Consider the following 11,293-nt stretch of genomic DNA (forward strand, 5'->3'; position numbering starts at 1 on the left):
TCATGTTACTAAGTTGGTATATCCCGTGTGATAGGACTAGATATTTTGTCATTGTTAGCACTAGTGAATTCTTTCCAGCTCTTATTCATTTAGCCTCTCTGCTTCTCCAGAGCTGAGGAGAGCCAGGACAGAGGGCCAGCCAGACAGCCAGACTCAGACCCAGAGCTGGAGCCAGACTGGACACAGAGTGCCACAGAGCAACCAGGGAGACCAGGGAGGCCCACCTCCAGCCAAGAGACTGAAGCCCAGCCCAGACACCCAGCAACAGCTAGCTAACTCAACCCCAGGCACCAACACCCTCAACCCGCTCCTCCTCAACTCTGCTCCGAGTCCTAACACCCTCACTTCTCTCCCACCCAGCACCCTACAAACTCAACCCCCTAACCTCAGCTTCCAGAACATGCCTCCTCCCAGCTCCAGCCCTAGCCGGCCTCAGCTCCCCAGCGCCCCACTCTCCCACCTGCAGGCCAGGATAGGGGGGTCTGGCGGGGGCACCAGGTGGAGTTTGAGACAGGCTCTGGGGCGGCGCAGCCTGGCCAGGAGGATTCTGGGAAAGGAACGATTGGCCATTCACCTGCGCCAGAGAGTGTTGTCAGGCAGGGGAGAGGAGACAGAGCTGCTGACCTATCAGGATAACACAGAGGACTTGCAGGTAGGGGGAGCTTATGATTAGAAGCAATTATTGACCTCATTCCTTACATAGAGCTAGACTTTCTGTATGTAATGTATTCTGTATACTGCTTGCTTGCATGTGTGTGTCTGTGTGTGTGTCAAGTGAACCATGAAAATGGTCAGGTGTGCAATGGGTGCTGAGGGTGAGCGAACAAAGATTAAATGTTGATAACAAAATGGAACATAAACAAAATATACAGAGTAAACACAGTAAGAATGCTCGGACATCATGGAGGTCCATGCAGGGACATCAGTCACCATGTAACAACTACCACTGGACACAAAGAGAGTCGAGGACCACAAACATGAAATAAAAAGAGATAGGAGATGCACATAGCAGACAAACTCATTTGTGTACTCCCACTCACACAAGGAGACACACACCAACATGAATGAACAGATGAACTGAGACCCGAAAACAGGACATGCAATCTAAATTCCCATCGGCAGGAACCTGTGTTAGTGTTAACTAACTAGTCTAACCTTACTCTATGAAGAGACTGAGTCACTCCCAGTAATTGTGCAAAGCTAAGGTTGGCCTAATGATACTGAAAATAAATAGGTTTTAGACATTTGTAGAATTTGTCTCTCTAATCACAACAGGGAGCCTGTTCAAAAGAAAGGGAGCACGATAAGAAAAGCTCTGCTGCCTACAGTTTTCAATGAAATCTGATAAATAGGATGGTGCAAGCCCATGTAATATTTTATATGTTAGAAGAAGCACCTTCTCCCATCGATTGGGAGCCAGTGTAAGGAGGACAGGATAGGTTTTGTGTGGTCAAATCTTTTTGTTTTGGTCAAGATTCTGGCAGTAGCATTTTGTACAAGCTGAAGATTTTTAATGCTAGCATCAGGTAAACCAGACAACAGGACGTTGCAGTAATCAAAGTCTTGATGATATAAATGCCTGCACTAAGGTTTCTGCATCTGCTGTTGTTAATATAGGTTGAATTTTAGCAATATTGCAAAGATGGTAAAAGGCAGTTTTAGTAATGTCTTTGATTTGGAACTCAAACGGGAGAGTGGAAACGAATGTAAGAGGGACTCTGGAAAATCCCACAATTATCCAATTTTAGAGATGTGTTCTCAAACAGATACCTGTGTCTTGTTGGCCCAGTGACTAACATCTCATCATCTGTCAGCATTGAGGTTTGAGGCAGAAGTTTATGGACATCCGTTGTTTGACTTCAGATAAGCATGCCTCTAAGTTTAGGAATTGAGAGCGGGTATTCAGCTTAACAGATATGTAGAATTGAGTGTCGTCAGCATAGCAGTGAAAATGAATTCCAAATTTATGGAGGATTTCAGCAAGAGGTAGCATGTAGCATGTGTCTGTGTATATGTGTGTGAATAATGCCTGTTCTGGGTGTGTTGCAGATGGACATGACAATGCTAGCTGATCACATCATGGAGGCTTCATCTGGCAGGATCAAACAGGAGGCCTCAGTTACCATGGAGACTGAAACGGTCCCAGGGAAAGTGGGGATCAGCAGTGATGTCAGATTGCTGTCTGGTTACCTTGGTGACTTGGAGAGGTGAGTCCAGAACACTTTCAATTTCTACCATATGTTTTTTCTGTTCCCTTCACATTGCTTTTCAAATAGTGTAAACCTTTTTGTTTGCATACCATGAGACTCGGGTCTGCTTTTCTCCAGGTTCTTATACTCCAAGCCCCAGACTCCTAGCCCCAAACCAAACTCTCTCTCAGGGCCTGAGGATCAGGAAAGTCCCCAGGCTAAGCAAGGCCTGTCCTCCCCCTATGACTGGAGCTCCTTCCTCTGTGCAGCTATGAAAGAGGAGAGGTTGAAAACTGACTCCTCCCGTCTAGCCATGACTGAGGCAGAGCAGAGAGAGCTGTATGAGACTATCAGGCATGCTCTACACTCCCTCAGAAAACACAAGGTAAATCACCTCCATTCTTTTGGAAAACACAAAGTACATGGCCTACACTCTTTTAGAAAACACAAAGTACATGGCCTACACTCTTTTAGAAAACACAAAGTACATGGCCTACACTCTTTTAGAAAACACAAAGTACATGGTCTACACTCTTAGAAAACACAAAGTATATGGCCTAAGTATGCGCCCAGAGATGGTCGCATCTCTGGGCGCGACCAGAGATGCGACCATCTACTGGTTCCAGTATCAATCTAATTTATCTTCCACTCTGTTTCTCTCTCACACAATTCACATTTACTTGAAAAAGCTTGAGATGAGCACAACCCATCTTAAAGGCACAGCTGAGCTCATTCAAAAGACTTTATATATGCTTTATCTATGATGTTGATACAAACTCACTCTCCCCAGGGTCCCATTCAGGAACAACGCAAAGAGATTGCAGCAGTGGTCCAGCGCTGCTATAAGAGATACAAGCAGGTAATGGCTAACATACAGCTACTGAGTAAAGACCATACTGGGAAATATTATTGCTGATTGTGGATGCACCGACCCACTACCTAGCATAGTATAGAGCCGATGCTGACCTAAAACACTGAATCAGATATTAGCAAATGGTTATTATCTGATCTGATCCTTTGATATACAGTAAATGGATTCAGCTTAAAAGTGATACACGTCATGAACACAATTTCATTGAATTTCGTATTTGATACTCATATTTGGTGCTAAAGCTTATTTTGTTGAAACAGCAGTTAATTTGAATAAACTACAGTTATAAATGTTATGTGGTGTGGTCTCACCCTGTGCTTATATTCTTCCCTGTACTGGTATGAGCTACTTGTTGCATTTTATATTTCTAATAACTCTAATAGCTTAATTCCATTCCATTATATCTCATTGGCTTTCTGCGCCTCTACACTGACGTTTTTCAGAACTGTTTTTAATGCATCTATCAAAGATCCTAACATCATGACTTCTATTCATTGTGGAAAAATATTTATTTACACACAGGTTAATTTTACCAAACATTTTACCAAAAAATGATACTCCAGACAACTTTAGATGGTCCATCTGCTTTGTTCTGATGAAAATGCTTAACAGTGAAATACCACAGTGCCACACATTTTGTAGTATTTTTTACATTTCAGACACTATATTGTGTTTTTATGACTTTATTTCATTTCAGTTTTATCACTGATTCAGAAAGGACATTCTGATACTTGTAGTGGTGAAAATGTTGGTACCATGAAAACACCAATCCTATGCAAAGTGCACTCACATAAATGGATTATCAACAGTTGTGCAGAGGAAAAATGTACTCAGAATGCTTTGAGCAGAAAGCTTTGTAACACTGCTGTCTTCTCTCTCAGTATGCACTTGCACTTTATAAGAGGATGACCCTGGCAGCCATCCTGATCCAGAGTCGTTTCCGGAGTTTCCATGAACAGAGGAAGTTCCAACAGAGTCGCAGAGCAGCGGTCCTCATCCAGCAATACTACCGCTCCTACAGACACTCCCTCAGGTACTACACACACACACACACACATACACACACAGGGTGTATACAAGTACCATTTTCTCATGCCTGTCTTCTCCTACAGCAGCCTCCTCACTAAGAAACAGAACCAGGCTGCTCGCAAGATCCTGAGGTTCCTGCTCCGATGCCGCCACAGGTGAGGCATCAAACTCTACACACACTCACACACACTCAAACACCTCTAGACACACATCCAAAGACACACACTCCCATATGTGAACACCCACATGCAAGTGCACTCGCACACACTCACAACTGCGCATACACACACACTTACAGCCCACTGCCACGCCTTTGCTCACTACATTGGCGCTAATAGTTGGTGTTGTTTTACTGTTCCTGTGAAGCCCCTTGATGGACCATAGGCCTCTGAAACGGGTGAGTTTTCTCTCTCTCTCTTTTTCTCTCTCCTTCTCTCCTGGTGGCTGATGCCTGTTTGCATGTCAGCTGAGGGAGGGGGAGAGAGGAGATTCTGGATTATCATCCCTCCCTCTCTCTCCCTCCCTCCCTATTTCTCTGTCTCTCTCTAGCTCTCTCTGTCTCTCCCCCCCCCCCCCCTCTCTCTGTCTCTCTCTCCGAGGACTGCTGAATGATGTTGGTACTTCTGCATGACAGACAGATAGAGGAGGGAATCTTGCATACAGTCTTCCTGGGGGCATGTTTTGAGTGACATCACTAGAGGACTCTTAGTGTCTTGCTTGGCCTGCCAGTCTCTTTTCTCTTGTTTGCATTGATGGGTGGGGGGTATAACAGGATGGAGTGTGTGTGGTTGCCAAGTGTGTGTGTGTGTGTGTGTGTGCGAGTGTGTGCAAGTGTGTGTGTGGGTGTGTGTGCGCATATGTGTGGGAGGTGGGGGGTGTTGTTGAATAACTTTTCCCCTCACTCTGAGAATGGCCAAATGGCTAAACACATGCTGCCAGAGACATGCACACAAAGACACACACAGATATTTACACACACACACACACACATACACACACACACACACACACACATAGACAGAGAGCCGTCTGAGTGTGTCTCTAATGTGTGCTTGGTTTCCCTCCAGGGCCAGAGAGCAGAGAAAGGCCAGGGGTCCTGAGAGCCCTCCGCCGGGCCCCACACACAGCCCCCTCAGCCTGTGAGCAACCTCTACACCCTTCCCTCCCTCCATCTCCCCTTTTTCTTTTTTCTTTCTCCTCCTCCTCATCCCCCAACTCCTTTTTTCCCTTCATCCCCTTTTCTTTTTTCCTTCCCCCCCCCCCAGCTCCCCCCGTCCCACCTCTCCCTCTTTCTCTCTCACCCTCTATCCCCTCTGCTCCCGAGAGGGGGAGACTCTTCCCAGACAGACTGAGGACAGGATAGGTGTCCATCATGGCAGCTCAGACAGATCGACCGCTGGGTGGAGCCCGGGGACCTGGCTCTGACCACAGCACCACTGATCCTCCTCCGCAGTCCCACAGGGAGGCCATCACATTAACCTCATGGCATCTTTGCACTCTTCATGGGTATGTTTCTTTGCAAGAGCAAGTCAACGAAGCGAATGAGAGAAAGTGACGACGCGCCTGATGATGACATCCTGCCGTTTATGGCAGAGATTGGATGTGGAGAAAGGTTCCTGTGACGAACGACTGGCTCAAAATAAAGGCTACCTTGACATGCAGAATCTATACAAAACCTGTTGCGTTTTGTATCTAAACAGTGATCCATGTAAGAATAAGAAAACATAAACCAAATATCACTTCCATGTTGCATTTGCATGCAAGGTTTTTTCGCTTACTCCTCCTCTCCATCGTCCTGAAGACCAGTTGTGGCAAATCATTTTGCAGACTCAATATATGACATTACCACCAACCACTTTGACTCACAGGCTTACAAACCTGTTAATCAGTCACCCGATCAAAGGGGGAGGAACTACACTTGAATGTAAGAGGGACATTGTCAGATAAGGGTTGGGGTCTGAATAACGATGTCTTAATTTGTTACATGGACTTTGTATGGAGTCGTTCTCAGAGGCAGCACTTTGCTAGCCTGATGTGGTGTGTCCGTGTTTGTTGAATTCAATGCATGTGTTTGAGCTATGAGCTCCTGCATGCTTGCCAAACTGCTTTAGTGTTGTTTATTTTGTATTTCTATGTGTAGTTGTGTCTCACTTATGTCCTCATCAACTTATCCTTGCCCTGTGTAATGTGAACTGTGTAAGGACAAATGACTTCTTCTTATTTTTGGGTGCTTTTTTTTAACTTTATTTATTTAAGGGTCTAATTATTTATTTAATTGGCTCAAGAGTGGTTTAGCTTGAGACTGGTTTCCCCCCTTGTGTGGTAAAATGTGACATGTTCCAATGGTTAACTGTCTCTGTTAGTTTGTTCTTTGCGTGAACCTCTAAATCCTAGCTGTGGTTTTGAGGAGAGTGTCACATACCATTGCCTTGACTTCTTCTTGACTCTGAGAGGTCTCTATGCTTGCTCTGTACAGGACATGGGTCCTATACTTGCCCCTATACAGGGCATTGGTCCCCATCTTAGCCCATATGGGCAATCAAATCCATATTTTGGACTATTACATATTCCTGTATATAAACTGACGAGGTAAGGGGATATGAGGACCCTGAATCTTTTTCATAAGAGGACTGTATTTAAGATTATAAATTATTTTACTCCCATAATGAGAACTTAAGACAGAGACCTGGGTACACAGGACGGCTGTATTGCTTGTAAATAATGTAGATATTACAAACGGAGTAATGTGCATGAGATTTAAGACAAAGAAACAGCAAAAAGAACATGTTAGTGGCTATGGACTGTGAGAGGATTTTAACTACTTCACTTTAAGAGTATCCAGTATAAGTGTTACTGAAAAGAACATTTTGTTAAAGCATGCAACTGAAAAATCTAACGTTAGAAATATAAGTGGGAAAACAAAGTTAGCTGAAACAATTATCTTTCAAACAAAACATTTACACTTTGTGCTTTTGTTTCTTGGCTAGCAAAAATTAAACCCTTTTTGCCAGTGGTGCCAATTATTATGAATGCTATTTTGCCTACCAATATGTTATGTTGGGAAAACCAACACCCAAAAGATATCAGTAAGATCCACAGAGGCAACACACACACCATGAACAGTATAGAAGATCTAGTAATAGCTCAACCATAGACCTCCTAAATCTTTTGAAGTTTGTCTAAAGCAGGCTTATATGGATGATGATGATGATGATGATGATGATGACTATGATAATGATGGTGATGATGATGATGATGACGACTATGATGTTGATGATGATGATGATGATCATTTTAATGTGAATGCAATGACGGATGACCCAAAAAGGGATGAGGGCGCTACATTCTTTACAATGTGGTTGTGCTTCAGCAACATACTAGCTTTTATCAAGACCATTATCACACCTACAGCGGATCCAGCCTGGCCTCCAGCCAAAGCTTTCCATTTTAAAACAGAATGTCTCCTCCCCACTTTTTACATATCATTTAATTATGCCTCCTTTCTCCTCATGTCACTGCCAATGTATGACCTGTACTTTAAAATTCTAGACAGCTCTGTTTAGAAAGTGCCTGCTCACTAACAGAAAAGTGCAAGCTAATATCAGGAACCATCTATTGTATGTCCTCCAAAACGTTACCAGGTACCTGTTTATTTTCCTAAATTGTGTGTTAAAAATTAACTCAAGGAAAGTGTTAAACCTGATGATCCAAGTCTAATTTAGAACCTCTAATTTGTCGGTGGTATGAATGAATGCTTATGGCCTGATGTTGCTTTATGACAGAAAGCGGTAATTACAGTATCACGTTTTTGCCCCATACCTGTGTGCATTTTGCAGTATTACGTAGTACAAGAAAACCATAGAATTCAGCTTCTGTGTTTGATAGGCACTGTCTCAAGAGTCTATTCAAAGATCTAATGTCATTGTTGGAAGGAAGGTGTGTTTTCTTGCATGCACTTGTTACTTTGTCTGTCTTCTTCCAACATTCAACATAAAACATAACCTAGCAGTTTTCCAAAAGAAAAAAAAACCTTATACTCATAACCACCTTCTCTTTTTCTTTGTCTTTCTCTCACTTTCACTCACTCACTCTCTCGCACAAAGGCACACACGCAAACACGCACATGCAAAGTCAAACACAGGTGTACACAGCAAACACATTCACCCACACAAAAACGCCACACTCTCTCTGTGCTTATGTCTTTGGGAACGGTTAAATCTCTCCCTTAGATTTTACTCAGGGTTGAAGAACAGGGAGATGGTGTGTGGAGTGTATAATGATCCACTGACACACAGGGTTATACAACTACTGGTGTGTGTACCTTTGTGTACGCCTATGTATGTGTGCATATATGTGTGTGTGTGTGTGTGTGTTAGGGATACTCCAATTGATCATACAATCAGTATTTGCAAATATTAACTCTAAAAATGTCATCTCTTGATTGGCCTGCTCTGATGTTCCAGTCTTATTTTGTGATCTGTTTGCTTCCTCTGTTAGCCACCAACCAAGCTGCGTTGCACTCCTTCTTCTACAAAGAAAAAGTTCCAAATTCCTTATTTTATATCACTTTACTCACATATCAATTCAAAACAAGTAATAAGTGTTTTTTCTATTCATACAACACTTGCCCAGAAAAAAACTGTCTTCTAAGGTTAATAAACGCACAAGATTTTTTAGTACAAAGAATTCTTAAAACCACTGCAAGAATAAGTATCAGATATGTGTCACCTGATTTTCTTACTTTATTTTAAAAACGAGTCGGACAAGATAGTAAGTTCAAAGAATCACAATTGGAGCATCTCTATTATGTGTGTTTCCCATGTTTTCTGAAATTTGAGCATATATACGGAGAGACAGCCGCGGCCTTGTTCAGGACGGTGCTGTCAGGAGCGTTCACGCTGCTGCTGTTTTGGCTGCGCTGCATCTCTCTCCATCACTCTCTCCTCCTCCCATAACTGCCCCTCCTCTCATATCACCACCACTACTGTCACGAAGAAACTCGGGACTCTTGGGTCTAAACACGTTGCACAGACACACCTGTAACACACCAACATGCAAATGCTCACACACACACATACAGGAAATCCATCAATATGTTCATGTTCTCGGAGAGGATGGTGACTGTAGAAAGAATATGTAGAGTAGAAAAAGTGACAAAAGATATCGCCATAGTAGACAGCTGGTAGACATGCGCAGACATGACCTCTGTCCCCAGAGGTCAATCTAGAAATGAATGCTATAACCCTTCAGGCCTTGTTTTTAAGAGAGCATGGCCAAACACCACATTGCATGCTAGAATGGTAGACCCTTATAGATAATCTATGGCTAGACTTCTCCTTGCCTTCCTCTTCTCTCACCCCGTCTCCCCTCTCTCATCTCCTGCTGTGTTCCCACCTTGCCTGCCGTTGTGTTTTCCATGCCTATCTCAGTCTCTCCATCCCTCTTTTTTGTAGCCTAGTTTTTACTTTTTTCTTTTTACAATTGTGCATGCACAAGCATCACTAAATTGTTGATGTTTTTAAAAGAATATTTTGTTGCTGAGGCCATGCAAAGTGTTTTGAATTGCCCTTATATGTGGAAAATGTCTTCTGAATGCTTTACATAATTTCTGCTGTAAAATGAAATCAGAATAAAAAGAAAATTTGCACTTTAACTTTATTGTGTGCACATCTATGTACAGAAAAGAAACAGACAGAAAGACATTGTTGGTGGCAAATAGATTCCAGCCTTTGCCATTAAAATGAAGTCTTTCCAAGATGCAGTTTTGCAGGCTCAGACATATTTGCCAGACCACTGATAACTACATAGAAAAAGCATGAATGTGGCTATCCCATTTAGTTGCTGGATGAGGCCTTTAAAATGCCCCTCGATAAACCCCATGAAGAACTCTTCCCAAAAAGAAGAACCATTCAGTAATGTTCAGCACTACAAACACCCTAAATACTCACAAACTGGGCACTACTGTGAAAAAATACTGACATATACTGTCATCAGATCCTACAGTGTCAGCTGACCTCAGAGATTAGATTGGTGTGGAGGAATTGTATAGGTCTGTTTAAACTGTGCGCTACTAGGCCTGTAGGTGTCACTGCAGGCTGGTTGTATGTAAGTTTCTACTCTTCCTCTGTTAGCTCCACTCGAGCAAAATATAAATAGTGACCGGTACCCAGTGTCTGGTCCGAAGGACATTTCAGTACTTGAGTGATGACCTTTCCCCTGAGCGTGTAAAATAAAAGCATAATCAACAGCAGTCAACTGAGTTGTTTATTGAAGAAATTCCATGACACAAACCTAGGAAGGGCATCAGTCAAACTCTTCTACACCCACTCCGCAATGGTTACTACATTTGATTGATTGATTGATTGATTGATTGATGTGTTTATTTGAGAGTCCTGCACCATTTATGGTGCCCAGCCCATATGGGCTTACAAGACACTAGACAGCAGCAACAACAGCCAGGATGGCCACATGACAAATCATAATATACATTTCCACAAATTCAAAAGGAAAACATTTAAAAAACATTCAGTTTCCATGACAGAAATGTCCTATTATGTTGGATACAGTGTTCTCTGTCTTAGTTGCTATGCATTTTCTATAAATCTTGCTAAGACAAAATACTCCTCATTAAAGAGCCATCTCAACATATCACCTTCAGACAACCAAAACAAATCAGGGTTCTTCAGCTGAATTTTTTCAAATAGATGATTCCTCAAATCACTGTACATGGGGCAATGAAACACAAAATGAAATTCATCCTCAACAACACCAAGATCACAAAAAACACATAAACGCAGCTCTTCAGGAATACCTTTATATCTGCCTACCTCAGTTGCCAGTGGTAAGGTAGCAGTTCTTAACTGAGCACATAAGGACCTCTGCCCTCTCTTTAAATTAAATGTTATATAAGGTTCTGTGAAGTAATCTTCTTTAATTTGAACGTAGTTTCTGAGCTTTGGCTTCTTCCAAATCTCCTCCTTCCATTGTTCCTTATGGATCTTTAGCAGTTTTTGTTTGACTATATTTATATTACAATGCAAATTGTTCCTGAAGATTATATGTAAATTAGAAAGATAAAATATTGCAGAAACCTTTGTTGAGCAAGGATAACTGTGTGCTCTGTCCCAATTAAAGATCTTTTTGCTACAAATGCAGAGGATGTGCACAATGCAACAACATGATAAAATGTGAATACTTCTGTCAT

At 42.4% G+C, this 11,293-nt stretch overlaps 1 protein-coding gene across 1 annotated transcript in view; it reads left to right on the top strand.

Moving 5' to 3' along the window:
* Positions 1-5,232, top strand: part of LOC139651988 (calmodulin-binding transcription activator 1-like) — a 49,074-nt gene extending 43,842 nt beyond the window's left edge. The window contains exons 15-21 of the mRNA XM_071528901.1: positions 111-652; positions 2,050-2,207; positions 2,328-2,574; positions 2,980-3,048; positions 3,942-4,093; positions 4,176-4,244; positions 5,157-5,232. Of these exons, the coding sequence (XP_071385002.1) occupies positions 111-652; positions 2,050-2,207; positions 2,328-2,574; positions 2,980-3,048; positions 3,942-4,093; positions 4,176-4,244; positions 5,157-5,232 (1,313 nt within the window). The remainder of the gene's footprint in view (positions 1-110; positions 653-2,049; positions 2,208-2,327; positions 2,575-2,979; positions 3,049-3,941; positions 4,094-4,175; positions 4,245-5,156) is intronic.
* Positions 5,233-11,293: the final 6,061 nt, after the last annotated feature.

Source organism: Centroberyx affinis, unplaced genomic scaffold (genome assembly GCF_046629955.1).
Source record: "Centroberyx affinis isolate AG114_WGS23_722 - 3 ecotype Tasmania unplaced genomic scaffold, CSIRO-AGI_Caff_v1 ptg001738l_1, whole genome shotgun sequence".
Classification (NCBI taxonomy): domain Eukaryota; kingdom Metazoa; phylum Chordata; class Actinopteri; order Beryciformes; family Berycidae; genus Centroberyx; species Centroberyx affinis.